This window comes from Doryrhamphus excisus, linkage group LG2 (assembly GCF_037039965.1).
Source record: "Doryrhamphus excisus strain RoL-2023G ecotype Guam linkage group LG2, RoL_Dexc_Guam_v1.1, whole genome shotgun sequence".
NCBI classification, from domain to species: domain Eukaryota; kingdom Metazoa; phylum Chordata; class Actinopteri; order Syngnathiformes; family Syngnathidae; genus Doryrhamphus; species Doryrhamphus excisus.
The window spans coordinates 1,296,166-1,312,038 of NC_136358.1; the positions used below are offsets into that span (position 1 = coordinate 1,296,166).

General features: G+C 41.4%; 3 protein-coding genes across 7 annotated transcripts in view; all 3 read left to right on the forward strand.

The window, feature by feature from the left end:
• arhgef39 (Rho guanine nucleotide exchange factor (GEF) 39) overlaps positions 1–2,894 on the forward strand; it is a 75,409-nt gene extending 72,515 nt beyond the window's left edge. For all 5 annotated transcript variants that reach the window (XM_078794731.1, XM_058069025.2, XM_078794735.1 and 2 more), the window contains 4 exons: positions 497–585; positions 1,695–1,827; positions 1,954–2,048; positions 2,181–2,894. In XM_078794731.1, the coding sequence (XP_078650857.1) occupies positions 497–585; positions 1,695–1,827; positions 1,954–2,048; positions 2,181–2,217 (354 nt within the window). In that variant the 3' untranslated portion in view covers positions 2,218–2,894. The remainder of the gene's footprint in view (positions 1–496; positions 586–1,694; positions 1,828–1,953; positions 2,049–2,180) is intronic.
• Positions 2,895–4,025: 1,131 nt separating this feature from the next.
• Positions 4,026–5,957, forward strand: rergla (RERG/RAS-like a). Its single transcript, XM_058068249.2, has 5 exons — positions 4,026–4,101; positions 4,170–4,226; positions 5,097–5,170; positions 5,258–5,394; positions 5,528–5,957. Exons 1-5 carry the CDS (start codon positions 4,050–4,052, stop codon positions 5,811–5,813), a joined length of 606 nt encoding a protein of 201 aa, XP_057924232.2. The 5' UTR covers positions 4,026–4,049; the 3' UTR covers positions 5,814–5,957.
• A 1,644-nt stretch (positions 5,958–7,601) lies between these two features.
• Positions 7,602–14,911, forward strand: il17ra1a (interleukin 17 receptor A1a). Its single transcript, XM_058067780.2, has 11 exons — positions 7,602–7,802; positions 8,306–8,330; positions 8,450–8,596; positions 8,768–8,889; positions 10,045–10,171; positions 10,464–10,511; positions 10,585–10,724; positions 10,957–11,031; positions 11,117–11,186; positions 12,338–12,451; positions 12,518–14,911. The coding sequence occupies exons 1-11, from the start codon at positions 7,707–7,709 to the stop codon at positions 13,837–13,839; spliced, it is 2,286 nt and encodes a 761-aa protein (XP_057923763.2). The 5' UTR covers positions 7,602–7,706; the 3' UTR covers positions 13,840–14,911.
• Positions 14,912–15,873: the final 962 nt, after the last annotated feature.

Sequence of the window (15,873 nt, forward strand, 5' to 3'; positions counted from 1 at the left end):
CTCCCCTCCCCTCTAATCATTATGTAGTATGAGGTGTAAGCTCAGTGTAAAGTTCTTTCCAAATCCTCATAAAAAAGATCAATACCGCTCAACAAACTTAAAGTAAACGTGAGAGGTAATTTAATATAGCGACGTCACTATTATACTTCTTTAATAGCACTTCCTGTTAGTTTGACTGTACAAGCATGGATTTTTATTGTTTGATAAATGTAACAAACTTGTGTAGAAAAGTGACTTTTACTGTGTGTAGCTGGCAGGATTGGATGGACTGTCATGGCCTGCCTCCTGCTGGTCAACTCTTGTTATTGCACTTTCAGGTGATGCTGGAAAAGGACATTCAAATGACTGAACACTGCAAAACAAAAATTCTATTCAATTAAATTCAACTTGTGTGATGTCGTTCCCAGCACCAGTGGTTCTCGTACCACAGTGTGAGAATCAAGGTAACGCAGTCATCGTGGTCCTAACTACAACGACATCTGTCTGTCATTTCCAGCTGACGTTCCCCAGAGCCAAACTCCTGCTTATGTCCAGCAACCAGGAAGATCTGAATGATTGGTACCAAAGTCTGTGTTCAGCTATTAGGTAAGTACACAGTTTTTTACACTGCGATTATTGACATGTTCGCAGCTTCCAATAAACCCACTGAAAGTTTTGGGTTTTCTTTATTATCGACCCCCCCCCCATCATTGATCAGCATGACCTCAGAAACCCCTTCAGCCTACCTGGACCCCTAGTTCCCGCAGGAGCGTGCTATGCTGTAAGGGCCTCCCTGGCCCCACTAATGAGTTTATCCTGTTGTCGGGGGGTGCAGGGGGGGCTGTCAAATCGCTCAGACCACCCAGTGGATGAGCAAATGTGAGGGCTGCCTGCTGTAAACTCCAGGGAGTGTAATTAGCTGTATGGGAGGACCTAGTAGAGGACAGGCCGAGAGGACCAGAGGTCAGCAGCACTCGGACCGCTGGGAAGGAGTACGGGTCTTTGGTGTGGGTGCACACATGGCTAAATTATTGATTGAACAAACACTACACAATGCTTGACTGACATCTCGGAATCAGATACTTATTTATTTTTGATTCCTTTAATCACATATATGTATGCACTGGTCGTCTTTTGTGCTTTTATTTTTAATAATTGATGCCATTTATCCCTGAGTTGTTCGTTAAAGGAAAATAAAACAGTGATCTTCACACGTTAGACAAGGGACTTAATTAGTGACGAGATCAATGCTTGGTGACACTAAGTGAACGATGAGCTCTGCAAAGGCCCGACCACCAGGGACACGGTGGATGCTAAACACCACTCAACCCTTACTTACCTTTTCATCGGCTCCTATGAACCTTTCTCCATCACTGTTGGATGTCTTCAGTGTCTTCAGTACACATTGAAAACTATTTGTTATTATTATTATTATTTAACTAGACAGTTATGTTGTTGTTGTTTCATGCTGCTGGTGATAATGATGAAGTTAACAATACTATAACCATGACCCATTTTTTTATAGAAATGACTCCTTTAGGTTGAAACATAAACGATCCACCATTTACGTCGACTTTGAATAAAGCGGGCACTTTGTAGTAATGATTAGAACACTATAGACCACTTATCGACATAAGTGGGGCCCACTTAAGCGGGTTAACAAATATGTCACTTTTTTCCTGACTCTGAGTGGATTGTTTCTCCTGTGTTTCCAGGAAGCTGGAGCCAAAGCCAACATCTGGCCACGAAAGAGTGGAGCCCATGCAGGAACCCTTCTCCTCTGATGCTGAGAACCACAATTCACTAATCAACAGCAGCAGCAGCAATGCCAACGGGAAGAGGAACATGGTGAACACGGAATGACAACAAAATCATAGACATAGACAACTATATGTCTTATCATTGCATTTTTTTATCACATGCATGATACCAGTAATGCCAATACTGTATGTGTATTATACACAACATATGCAGGCGAGCACCGAGACTGGTGAGCTTTCTCAGAGACACGCAGCTGAGTGGGAGGGCAGCGCCCCCAAAAGGATGAAGCAAGCTGTCTCAGAGCAGAGGTACTGGCCTTTTTATTCAACACCAATAAAAAGACGCAGTAAAAATTAGTCATACACTTCAATCTGTGAAATAATACTTGGTAAAGGTTTGGGGATTTTTGGCTCTATAAAGTATATATGTGTGTCCAACAGCACAGAGTCCTCCTCATCCAGCTGTGTCATCCTCTGAAGTCCCTCTCCCGTGCAGTCAAGGTTTGGATCCTGCAGTGACCGTCTGAGAGTTTCACTTCAGCCATGACAGGACCTCTGCTTTTTATTATTTAACCCTACACCAAATATGTAGCTTATATTTCTACTGTGCAATATAAAAACGTATAAGTGCTGCTTTGCATACCAAATATATGAATGTGCTCTAATAACCTGGATTTGCAACAATGTGAAGTTAAATCATTTTAAAGGGAAACAAATATTAGTTCATATAAGTCAGTTCTTGACACATAAAACCATAAGTGTTTGTCAATAACTCATTAGTACCTCTTTATTTACACTCCTTATTGCTAAAACTACCACCAATTATTGTTACTATGTATACTATACTGTGTCATATAATATAATATCACATATTGCATTTTACTCATTCAAGCAGTTACTGTATGTCTATGTTTATGCACAAGTGAGCAACCAGGCTTGGAACCCTGGTTCTTTATACTTATTATTATATTGTATCTATTAGCAACATATTGTCTATTTACTACTAGCACATAATCTAATGAAGTCACATATTCATGCTGTTTGGGAGCTTTTAGTTCAGCAAGTGATTTGATTTTATGTTTTCTGATGCATTACTACTAAGATGTTAAAACTGAGCACATACATCTACAAATGGGAAGCAATAAAACTCAAAAAGATGTGCTTTTTATTTTAATTATTATTATTTATTTATTTATTTAATTATTACATACATTTTTGTATTATGTATGTACAATATGACAACAGTTCAGGGACGCCGTATATAATGTTCATAACAATGTCCACTAGATGGCGACAAAAGCATAATTGCGCTCTTTCTCAATAACAGTACAGTATATTGTTATTCTTCTATTACCAAAATAGAGGTTGTACATAAATAAACTGTACTGTGTTTGGAGAAAGAAAAACACTCATTTTCTTCTCGTTGTAAAGAGTAATAAATATTTTGTGTGATTCTTATTTTAGGACAGAGTATAAAATGTATAAAAGTATTGACATCATGATGTCAGCATTTTTTTATTTGGTGGAAAACCACTCCTGCATTCAATTTTTCAAAAATATATTTAAAACAAAATGAAAACCTAACTACCAAAAGTTGTAAAATATATTTTAAAACCCATAAATCATGAAGCATTAACTTACGGTTTATGATAATGTATGCAAAACGAAATATTTCCAGACGTAAAAATTAAAGCATGCACTTTAGAGCCTGAATTTTCAGTACAAATGGTTCCCTGTCATACATTGTAATAGCGTTTTATCACCACCAGGGAGAGCCAAAAGCAACCAAACTAAATCAGTCATTCTTATTCACATCTATCACTCCAATAAGTTTTTAAATGTATTATCATTCATTCATTTATGTGAGTGTTGCATCTGGTTGTCATGGCACCCATATCACATCTATACACTACATTCTGCTTCAACACACTTTATGTTTATCTATAGCCTCTGCTCCCGCTCCTCACAAAGATCCATTATTAGCCGGAATATTCTTCCGTGCTGATGTCTCCTGCCTTTGCTGCACACTGGACTCTTTGTTTCTCTGACTTTGCACAAAACAAAGTTTTCCATGAACTCTGACAGGTTGGGAACCCTCATGCAGGAGGCCCTTGGCAGTGTAAAAAAATGTAATTGAATTGAACAAGAAACATGAAATGTCTCAATTGTTCATTGGCCGAGGAGAAACCCAACCCCCTTTACCATCTCATCTGTGGGCCCTGTCCCCCTTTTGGTCTTCTCCCACCCACCAACCAGCAAGCAGAGAACTTTTCTAAGTATGGTCCTCATTTTGGGAGCTTCCTGCCAAGCATGAACGAGATCAAGATCACCGTGCTGGGAGGTGAAGGTGTTGGCAAGTCAGGTAAGGAGCATCACTTTTGGAGATTGGCTAACGGTCACTTCAATTCTCTAACATCTGGTTTTCTTCAGCTCTCATCGTCCGGTTCTTCACGAGACGTTTTATTGGCGAGTATGCATCCTCATCAGGTCATTATGAATGCTTCTTTGTCACATTTGTAAAGTAGCTTGAAAGATGTGTGGGTGACGAGAGATGACACTTTCAAAAAATGAAAAAATGCTGATGATTGACACATGGAACAATATTTGTTTCTACCGCTTTTTCCTCACGAGGGTCGCTGAAGCCTATCCCAGCTGTCTTTGGGCGAGAGGCGGGGTACACCCTGGACTGGTCACCAGCCAATCACAGGGCACATATAGACAAACAACCATTCACACTCACAATTTGGAGTGGCTAATTAACCTAGCATGTTTTTGGAATGTGGGAGGAAACCGGAGTACCCGGAGAAAACCCACGCATGCACGGGGAGAACATGCAAACTCCACACAGAGATGGCCGAGGGTGGAATTGAACACGGGTCTTCTAGCTGTGAGACCTGCACGCTAACCACTCGAACGCTGTGCAGCCCAGCTCCTGCTGTATTTGACTTAATTGTAAAAAAAAAGGAGACCAGGGTTCAATTCCACCCTCGGCCATCTCTGTGCGGAGTTTGCCAATAATCACCATATTGTGAAATATGCATTGATCCAAATTTGAGCATCATTGATTGCATATAATTTTGTAGCTCATGAATGTATAATATTGTGTATTATGTGTTCTTTGCAGCTTCATGTATTGCTGCCTGGAAGGCTTTATATGCATGTCCTACATATTTACAGGACTTTTAGGACCTTTTGGTGCATCTCTTAGAAAAGCTCACTTACTGCTCTCCTCCACAAGGTCTAGTTTTGTCGAGTTCTGGGGATCAAATACAGTTGGTAGTCTGGTAGTAATCGTGGTATGCAAAGTAAAACCATGAATGTTACCCACCTTTTGTGTGTTTTTTTTTCCTTCCACAGAATGCATATACAGAAAGGGTCTGGCTGTGGATGGAAGGCAGATGAACCTGGAGTTCTACGAGCCCTGCTGTCAGGTCCATTATCAGATCTTCAGACACTGACAGCGTGTGCCCTTAAACACGCAGGCGGGTAATTACCTTTTTGCTGTCTGTGTCTTTCAGTCCAGCGAGGGTAAAGATCATATTCGCCGAGCTGATGGTTTTATTGTGGTCTATGATATCAGCGATCGCTCCTCCTTTCTTACTGCCAGAACCTTAGTGAAGCTCATCAGGGAGGTCCCCTTGGGATCGGCCAAAAGGTAAGCTATTATATTCATTTCAAACAGCCTGAAAAAAGCAATTACCGGTAGCAATGTCTCGGAAACCTTTTGTTAATTTGTCAGATGTCGTCTTAGTGAGTGACACCGCTTGCTTTTTTTGCATTCCCTGCAGGGATGTCGAGTCTCTTATATTTGTGGTGGGTAACAAACACGACCTGTGCCACATGCGAGAGGTGCGCCGTGAGGAAGGTCAGCATCTGGCGGCCGAGTTCCGATGTCAGTTCTACGAGCTGTCGGCGGCCGAGCACTACCAGGAGGTGGCACGCATATTCTCCCAGATGGTGCTGAGTGCCAGCCTGAGGAGCAAAGCGAAGGAGCGCAGGAGACGACCCAGCGGTTCCAAGTCCGTGGCCAAACTTATTAACAATGTTTTTGGCAAAAGGAGGAAATCGGTGTGAAGCGTTGTCGGAGTATGTGAGGATCGACTGATGGGCTAGACTACCTTCTACAGTCACAAACCATGAAACCACATTCTGTAGACATGAAACCCAAAGCCAGTGCAGTGGAAAAACCCATGCCGACTTTGGTACTGAAATCCCAGGCGTTTTTATTCATTCCATTCCGTTCTCCTCCGTTTATCCCGGTCCAGGTTGCTGAGGCAGCAGTCTCAGTAGGGAAGCCCAGACTTCCCAGTCTCCGGCCACTGCAGGAGGACACCAAGGGACTACATGTCCATTCCACTTCAACCGGCTCCTTTTTTATTCTTTAGTTCACAAAAACAGGACATGACTGCCACCATAACTGGCTTTGTTTTTGGTTACTGATTCCACAATCATTGTTAGCCTACTACACTACCAATTCATCAAGATTTTAGTCCCAAAGAGAGTGTAGACCTAGGACAGGCTGGAGGGATTACAAGAAAATGGATAAATCGGAAAATTCAAAAATGCTCCATTGAAAGCGACCCCCAACAGTTATTTCTAACCGTGATCAACAAAGAATGACTGTACTGTTTTACGTGACACAGAATTAAAGAAAAGCCCGCTACGTACCGCGGTGTTGTTCAGTTCTTGCAGAAAACGGAGACCACATGCAGTGACTTTGCTCCCGCAAACAGCTGCCTGGTTGCTGATTGCCAAGATAACGGCGCCATTCATGCAGGAGGTGTGCTGGGTCCTGCTTTGTGTGGCGGCATGGAGACACCTGTGCAGGCAGGCACGGGGGGGAATGTCGATGATTACAATGAAAGTATGTGATAGGTCCACAAGAGGATCCCAGTTTGTGACTGACTCGTGACCGGTCGGGGGTGTAGTTAGCCATTACTGCTGCTATGCCTACTGTTTATGATGGAACCTATCATACAGACATAAACAGGCTGACTTTCAAACAGACTCAAATATTAATATACAATACTTTTTGACTGGTGTTATTCAAATAAATGTGTTCTGTGCAATGTCGGAGAGCTGCTCTGTATACGACATAACCTTTGAAGGTTGATATGATGTCTTAAATCTTCCACTGTACATTTTTAACATCAATATGCTATTTTAACATGTAACGATCAACTATGTGGGATTTGTCCTGTCAAACATTTCAAGACTTTTAAATCATTTTTATCAGTGATGTGTATAAAGCAGTTTTTACTCCAAAACAAACTCATTCCATGAAACAATAATGCAAATATTTGCCAAATGAAAATTACCTAGATATGCATATAGACACATTGAGAGATTTATTTTAATTAGTTATAGCATATATAAAATAATACACATATTATAATATAAATATTATTCAATAGTCAATGATGATTAGCTTGTTATTAAATCTACAATAAAAAATAATGTATTATTATTATTATTATTATGTCCATATAATGGGTTTTGGGGGTACACTTTTTGTAATTTGTAAAATTGTATCGATAATTTATTTATACTTGTCGTGGGTCTGACACCACTGGGATAACCTGTAACGTTGATGTAACGTTCAAGCGTCATCTGCTGGATAATACATCACAGTACACCTTTTACCTGCACGGTTTTACCTACCGTCCTCCTCAATTCCGGACATGCTTTGCTACAAAAATACAATAATAAACCTATATGACAGTCAAAAGTGATCATTATTGTCGTCATAGAAGTAATAAAAATAAAAATGAGAGTTCACAGGGGTACCTAATGTTTTAGCTGATCTCCGTAAAATCCCACGTGACACAAATGCAACATCTGTACCCTTCTACGAAAGCAGGAAGTTGGTACATTTAATCACAGCTAGCTTTCACTTCATAAACTCAGTCTAACATTGCACCCATGGATACCCTCTGTACTGAGACGAACAATAATCGTTAAAATAAAATGAGGTTATATGGAGTTATTTTGACATTATTCTACTTTTCTCTGTCGTCCGCGGTGGGAATTTTAACATCCCCGCCAGTAAACTGCTCTCAACAGGTAGGAGACACACACTTTTAGCAGTGTTAGCATTTTAGCTTGATTGTGCTTGGTTGTCCCCAGTTGCATATATTCATATTTTCATTTATGTTATGTTTGAAATAGCTTAGAAATACAGAATTAATGTGAATAGTTTTTTTTACAACAACCCAATGTCTTCATTTATGTAAGTGTTTAATCGTATTAATCGCAGAGAACAGTAAATATTATGGTGTCACTTCTGGTCCAGGATAAATGTAGCTTTATTCGATATTATGTTTATGTTGCCTTGTCTTGACAAAGGTCTTTTTTAAGGTGTGGCTGTGTGTGTGTAATGCGTGTGCTTTTATTTCAAGCTTAACGAGTTTGCTGCCTAAACTGGCTGAGGAAAGCAAAGGTAGAAAGGCAAAGTTGATCAAAGTTGATCAGATTGAGGAAGTCCGTGCAAAATAACCAACCATTGTTCCTGTTAGATTCTTAACCAAGAATGTAATATCTAACCGTATTTGTCCCTTTTTTGACAGGGTTTGACATGTACAGTCATTTTAAGTGAGTCCTTATTCTTAAATATTGTCATTTTTATGGCCTTACATGCCTTTTTTTTTAAAAAAATAATAATGAAAGGTCAGTGTTGTATGTAACATTTTAGGTTGTGTGTATGAGTGCAGGTAACTGCCTGGATAAAGAATGGCTGAAAGTGAAGGACTACACTCCCAGCAGTCCAGAGGGGTTAAAGGTGTCCGTGGCAACCATAGATGATGAAGCGGGACAGCTGCAACCTGTACTCGCTGTTAACTGGACCATAAAGGATGATGGTGAGTCAGGTCTCTTAGTGAAATCAGTGTTTCTTCTTCTACTACTATATATACATTACACACACACACACAATTCCAATACAGTTTGCCACGCTGCGTGCATGCATCTTTGTCTGTGACCTTCAAATCAAATGTTACTAAGACAGGAAGTCCTCAATACTGTCTCTTCAGGCAGTATCCGCTACCTGAATGCCACTGAGCTCCAGATTATAGTCTTGTCCACAAATGAGCACCTGTGTGTCCGATATTCCTTTCAAGACAAACTCCCAATGAGGAATCCATATGGCAACAAGGTAGGTTTTGAAATGATGGACTTGTCTACCATGTACTTTTCTACCATATGTTAAGAAGTTATAGTTCTTTAACATAAAGTGCTTTTTAACTCATTCACTGCCAAGGACGTTTGTAGACATCTTTTCAAAAAGTAACTTTGACTGTCCATTGATGTATTTTGCTTTTTTTCGCGGGAGCTACAGATCAAAGTCTTATGCATCTTGTGTGTGAATGTCAGACTTCTAGGCAATGTATTTCCGTCCCAGTAGGGAGCAACAGTTCTGTTTTCCTCCAATCGGCAGCAACGGCTCGGAAGTTGCTGAAATGTGTGTTGACAGAGGGAAATGGCGCCGAATGCAGCAGAGACAAAAATACAGGCAGCTTACACTGGCACAGAGTTTGTCTGACTGTGCATCAAACAAAAAATATGGGCGTCAGTCACCTTTTGCTTGAATTTGCTTCTGTTTTTATGGTCAAAATCATGTTTTTTTTGCTGAAACCACACTATGTTCTACTGCCGATTTATAAAGACCCCAAAAGGCTAGAAACAAACTCTTTTTTTCTGATGAAAGACAGGCGTCTAAAGTTTCTGTACATAGTTTCAATATTTATGTAGTCCTAAAACTTAGTGTTCTGTAGGTCTTAAAAGTTCAGCAAAAAATATATGGAGCTCTTTTCTCTCAAAATGACTGGCTGTGAATGAGTTAAAATGAAACTATTGCCAGGTAATTCTCCAATAAATACCACTTGCAAATAAAAATCCTTAAACGGGACCTATTATGCTAATTTTTCTGCTCTTTTTATTGACTTTTATAGAGTCCATAAGTCAATAACTCAACGATCACCTGCACAGAACGCTTTCGAGATCTTCCAGAATCTGCACCTATTCTAGCTGTGTTTACTCGGATTTCCAAAAGGATCTGTTTTAATTTATGCACCCGGGATCGCCTTGTTAAGGGTCTGAAACCTGGCGTTCAGAGCCATCTTGAACTTCTGTCAGGACTCACTTTGGCAAATACAACATTCTAACAACATTTATGTCAGAAAAGCATAATAGGTCCCCTTTAAAATATGATATAACAAAAAAAAAGAACACTGATGCTACATGAAGTCATCAGGTTGAACAGTGTTGTGTTGTTTTTCTCTTCTGTTCGACATCAAATGTTTTTTGTCAGTGGTCATTTTCAGCAAACATGCTGGTATTGGACCCAGGACATGTGTATCTGGTTTCTGTCTTCAACATCCCCAAACCAGAACTGGGCCACAGCCACTATGACGTCAGCGCTAAGGTAGATGTTCCTGGTGAGTCCAAACCATTTGCTATGGGATTTGTTTTTAATATTCTAGTGTTTTTGAGCCAAAACAAACATCCATACACTGGAACATGTGTACATGGACGCCGCTCGGACTGGCCTAACATTGACATAAGCTGTTGACAAAACCAAAGCCAGCCATCGCTTGCACATTAACATGTAACTTTGGGGGTTAAATACATTCCTCAAGATCTCAGGTCTTATTTTGCCCAATTTGGGTGTTTTTCTTATCATGAAAACTTGAAAACATGTGCTCACTTTTCCATGTGGTTTTGAATCAGATTGTCAAGACTCGGTGATAATGATGACCCAGTTTTGCATAGAGAGAGGTGAGTCACCGCTATTCTAAGAAATGGTGGGTGTGCTGCTAGCTAATATGCTGTGTTTTGTAACGTATTGTAGGAAGTCTTTGGCAGTCGAACATCAGTGTGGTGGCAAAAAGATCTGCACTGACGGTCAGCTTCTGTCCTGATCCAGTGTGTGAGGACTACATGGTTATTGTTAACTGTGCCTCTATCCAACATGTCGGCCGTGCATTCAAGGTAAAGTCGATGCTCTTTGGACCAACACCTTTGCAAAAATCAGTTTCCCACATGCATTTCCGTCTAAGATAATTGACCTAGAACACTACGGCTCCGTAGCCTAGTTTTTTACCTCAGGTTTCTCAAACAGGAAACCCAGTTGTCCTCCTTAAGTGTCTATGATGCTAATCATAAAAAAAAGATACACTTTTTTTCCTCCCCGATAATCATAATGTGCATGGCTCTTTTCCAGGCCAACAAGACCGAGCTGAATGTTACGTTCAGCCTTGATAAATGGCCCAAATCTTGCTGCCAGTTTGACGTTGGGGTAAATGTTCAAAGATCTGCATCGTCCCCATTCAACATGCACAGCAACATCGCGTCACCGTTTGTTGAAATGGTCTTCATTGCAGATTAAACCAATGTTCCACCAATGTGGCCAAGATTGTGTTCGGCATCAGAAAACGCTGAACATTTGTACAGGTACGTCAGATGTCTATTTAGTGTATAAAGTGATATATATATCATTTCTTCCATGGAATATCTCATGGAGAATAGACTGTGTACTCACAAAGACATCGTTGCTCCAATGTGACCTGGGTCTTTCTTGAGGTTTAGCTGGTAAGACATACTGTACTTTGGACACCTCCCCAAGGAGGCGTCTGGAAGGCATCCTGACCAGATGCTTAAGCCAACTCAGGCTCCGCTCAATGTGTAGGACAATTCCCAAATGACAGAACTTCTTAGCCTATCTTTAAGCGAGAGCCCAGCCACCCTACAGTAGAGACTAATTTTGACCGCCTGGACATGCATTCTTGTCTTTTTGCTTGTCCTACCCAAAGCTCATGACCATCGGTGAGGGTAGGAACGGAGATGGACCGGTAAATTGAGAGCTCAGCTCTCTCTTCAACATCTCAAGAAAATTCATTTCCATTCAACAAGAAGCACCCAAAAAGCGCATAAAATGCCAGAGTTTGAGGGTGGAGATTTTTGACAAAAATTATAAGGGGTTAATATGTCGATTTTTTTATTTTCAACTTTCTTCTAATGCACTTTTCTGGTCAAAACAACAGGTTAAACCTCACACACACTCAACAGGGGCCACAGAAGCATCCAAAAATGGCATAAAATGAATGAGTTTGAGGGTGTTTATTTTTGACAAAAAACCTAAGTATGTCGTTTTTTTTGTTGTTTTTTTTTGACAAGAAAGATAAGGGGTTAGTATGTCGTTTTTTTTTTTTTTATTCAACTTGATAAGTGGTAGAAAATGAATGAATCAACTTGCTTCTAATGCACTTTTCTGGTCAAAACAACCTGACGTTTCGAAAGGCTAACCCCCCCACCATTTTTGCAGAAAATCAACATTTCGAGAAAATTAATTTCCTGCATTTTTTGGGTCCTGCCAGGAGCCCCCGTGAGGATGGTGGAGGTTTCCACTACATTACGAAACAGAAAAGTGCTGTTGAAACAAGCTGGAAAAAAAAAACAAAAGGCTGACCCCTTAACATTTTTGCCGAAAATCAACATCTCCAAAAAAATTCATTTCCAAAATTCATTTTTGAGAGCTCAGCTCCGTCTTCACCACATTAGACCGACGCAGCGTTTTCTAAATCCACTGTAATGTCTCTCAACAGCTGAACCTACTGCTGCCCCAGATGCTCCTCAGTACGTGGCCGTTATCGTGTGTGTGGCGCTCCTAAGTGCTGGGATCTTATCTGTTTATATTTGCATCCTCTACAGGAAGCCGGGTCAGTCCCATCTACAGCCAATCAAATTGTTTGAAAATTGCACCTCTTAATTTGTGACATTTTCAGGCGGTCCAGGTGTTGCTGCGGGAGATGAAAAACCAAAACTACTACCAAAACCGCTCCATCAAACCCCAAAAGTTCTGGTGATCTACTCCCAAGACCACCGTCTCTACAGGGACGTCGTGTTGAAGCTCTGCGCGTTCCTCCAGGCCAAGTGTGGCGCCAAGGTGCTGATTGACCTCCTTGACAGCAACTCTTTGGGCACGGTGGGACGTCTCCCCTGGCTGGAATGGCAGCGCCGGCAGTTGAAGGACCCCACAGACAAGATCTTAGTACTCTGTTCGCCGGGCGTTCAGGCAAAGTGGAGGGCCATGTGCGGTCACGATCGGGTCACGCTCAAGGAGGATCTCCTCTCCCCGACAAGCGACATGCTGACGCCCAGTCTCAACCTCTTCCTCCAAGACATCCACCGAGCGCGCATGCACGGGAAGTACCTGGTGGCCTACTTCAGCGACATCAGTGGCGAGCAGGACGTACCGTCGGTCTTCGACATTGCCGTCAAGTACAAACTGATGAGACACTTTGAGGAGCTCTTCTTTGGCATCCTGGACATGGAGAAGTACCAACCGGGTCTTGTCAACCACATCGAGGGCATCAGCGAGGACGAATACTTCAACTGTCCATCGGGCCTGGCCCTGAAAAACGCTATTGAGACCTTCCAGGCATACCAGTTAGAACATCCTGACTGGTTCGAGAGGGAGTGTGTGGACAGTGACGAAGAACTTGTGACGGAGGTCAGTTCGCTCGTTGAGGTTCAGCAGGGTCCTCCAATTCTAGAGTGTCTTCCCCTCGTGAGGGACGGACCTTCAATCTGCGTGTGTGAGCCACAAATACGAGAGAACGGAAGCAGCATCCACGTCTTAACCCCGGAACTGAACCCAAAGAGCACGCTTCCATCAGTGGCGGAACTCATACCAGAAGTCAACCCCGTTTATCCGTTGAACCTGAGTTACGCATTCCCTTCAAGCGCTCCTCGCTCGGTTCTTCTCACTGAGCCTGTTTCCTCAGGACACACGTGGCGGGATCGCACTGTGAGCCATCAAGGTCAAGTTCCAGTGGAGGATGAGGAAGATGGGCCCAGTGGCTTCCAAGACTCACACCCCCCTCGTCCCAGCACAGAGGGTTCCCCTCCAAACCCAAGCAACCAGCCTGTGGAGATCCATGAGGATAAGGTTGTGGAGCTCCACAGTGGCTCTGATCAAGGCTACATCTCCAAAGTGCCTTCGCCACTCGGAGCGCCTTTCAAGGAGGATCCACTGGTGGCTCTGGCAAGGCTGCAAGAGGAACTGTTTCTGCAAAGTATGGATAGTTCTGAGTCCGGTGACTAGGGATTTGTTTTAGTGGGACTGATTTGGTTTCTCGGTTGATGGACTTGTGTCTAACCTTCGGTCCGTCCTGCCCTTCTCACCCCCTGGTTCTCAAACCAGTTGTTCTTTGCAAGAACCACCATTCTTTTGCTACCCCTGCTGAGACAGCAAAAATGGTATTGATATTTCTGAAATGATACTTGGTTTAAAAACTTGTAAAAACCATTGATCTACAGCGGGGAAAATAAATATTTCCTGCTGGTTTTGTTCTTTTAGGAAAGTACTCTCATCAGATATACGTATAAGCAAGTTAAGGAAAAAAAGAAAAAATAAGGCTAACCCCTTACCATTTTTGCCGAAAATCAACATCTTTTACTTTCTCTTTGGGTCAAGCCGGGACCCCCGATGAGGGTGTGGGAGGGTTCCACTCCATTCCAGAGCAGAAAAGTACAGCATAAGCAAGCTGAAAAATGAAAAAAGTACGAAAGGCTAACCCCTTACCATTTTTGCTGAAAATCAACATCTCAAGAAAGTTCATTTCCATTCGGCAGGGGCCCCAGAAGCACCCAAAAAGCGCATAAAATGGCAGAGTTTGAGGACGGAGATTTTTGACAAAAATCATAAGGGGTTAGTATGTCGTTTTTTTTTTTGTTTTTTTTTTGTTTTTTTTCCAACTTTCCTCTAATGCACTTTTTTGGTCAAAAACAGGGTAAACCTCACACACACTCAACAGGGATCCCAGAAACATCCAAAAATGGCATAAAATGCATACGTTTGTGGGCGTTTAGACAAGAAAGGTAAGGGCTTAGTATGTTTTTTTTTTTTTATTCAACTTCATAAGCGGTAGAAAATGAATGAATGAATGAATGAATCAACTTGTTTTTAATGCACTTTCCTGGTCAAAACAACAGGGGAAACCTGACATTTTGAAAGGCTAACCCCTTACCATTTTTGCCGAAAATCAACATCTCCAAAAAAATTCATTTCCTGCATTTTTTGGGTCCTCCCAGGAGCCCCCATGAGGCTGGTGGAGGTTTCCACTACATTACAAAGCAGAAAAGTGCAGTTGAAGCAAGCTGAAAAAAAAAACAAAAGGCTAACTAACCCCTTACTATTTTTGCCAAAAATCAACATCCCAAGAAAATTCATTTTCTGCACTTTTTGGATCAGGCCGGGACCCCCGATGGTGCAGCTTGGTGCAATAATTTCAAATAATTATTGTAATAATAACTTCCACATGGATCTCCATGCCAGATTCTCACATAATATATAAAAATATAAAAGACTGACTTTGTGAAGTATGTTCCTCTTGTTTATTTGATCACACAACACTCTTATGTTTTACAGTACACCCACTATATTTGATTATATTGATACAGATATACAGCACACAATGCTACGACGTGTAGGTAGTACTAGTATCTGTAAACAACAGCAATGTTTCCCTGTAAAACGTGTGTGACAAAAGAGGACAGACAGGAGGGTTCCAATTGTGTGCGTTGTTCTTCATTGAGCATCATGTCCTTTGGTACTTGGAAATGAACCGTGCCAGCTCATGCAAGGTCTAAAGGCCAACCTTCCTGTACATTATAATACACATACAATTATAATGCACATAAGGAACTCATCATACAAAACAGTATCAAATAGAAGGTTTCAACACTTTGGCGTGATATGACAAGCAACCAAGGTAAGCCATTCTAGCGGGGAAGTATTGTGCATAAAATAAAGGCCAGAGGAGCACTTGAAGCAGCCAGCGGGACAGTTTGTCCATTCAGCAGCAGTACTGATCCCTCTACAGGGAGGTCAAACATCAAGGTCAGGACAGCGACTGTTTATACAGGGCATCCCTAAAGTCTGATAAACATATATTTGGACCTAGAACTTAATAATACATTCAAATTAAAAAAGTGAAATAAATAAAAACAAGCATAAAAAAGATTGTCTCCAGAATGCTGAAGTTTTGAGTTTATATACAGTCTGTGTGGAAGTGGTGGCGTATATATACGTATATACATATATATATAAATATACATATATATAAGCCATGAAAGA

What these genes read in the sequence shown, in the direction of transcription:
- rergla (XM_058068249.2), top strand. Translation starts at nt 4,050, where the DNA reads ATGAACGAGATCAAGATCACCGTGCTGGGAGGTGAAGGTGTTGGCAAG. An exon ending in TGAAGGTGTTGGCAAGTCAG is followed by an intron (nt 4,102 to 4,169) that starts GTAAGGAGCATC and finishes GGTTTTCTTCAG; the next exon opens with CTCTCATCGTCCGGTTCTTC. An exon ending in TCTACGAGCCCTGCTGTCAG is followed by an intron (nt 5,171 to 5,257) that starts GTCCATTATCAG and finishes TGTGTCTTTCAG; the next exon opens with TCCAGCGAGGGTAAAGATCA.
- il17ra1a (XM_058067780.2), top strand. Translation starts at nt 7,707, where the DNA reads ATGAGGTTATATGGAGTTATTTTGACATTATTCTACTTTTCTCTGTCG. An exon ending in GACATGTACAGTCATTTTAA is followed by an intron (nt 8,331 to 8,449) that starts GTGAGTCCTTAT and finishes GTATGAGTGCAG; the next exon opens with GTAACTGCCTGGATAAAGAA. An exon ending in CTGGACCATAAAGGATGATG is followed by an intron (nt 8,597 to 8,767) that starts GTGAGTCAGGTC and finishes CTGTCTCTTCAG; the next exon opens with GCAGTATCCGCTACCTGAAT.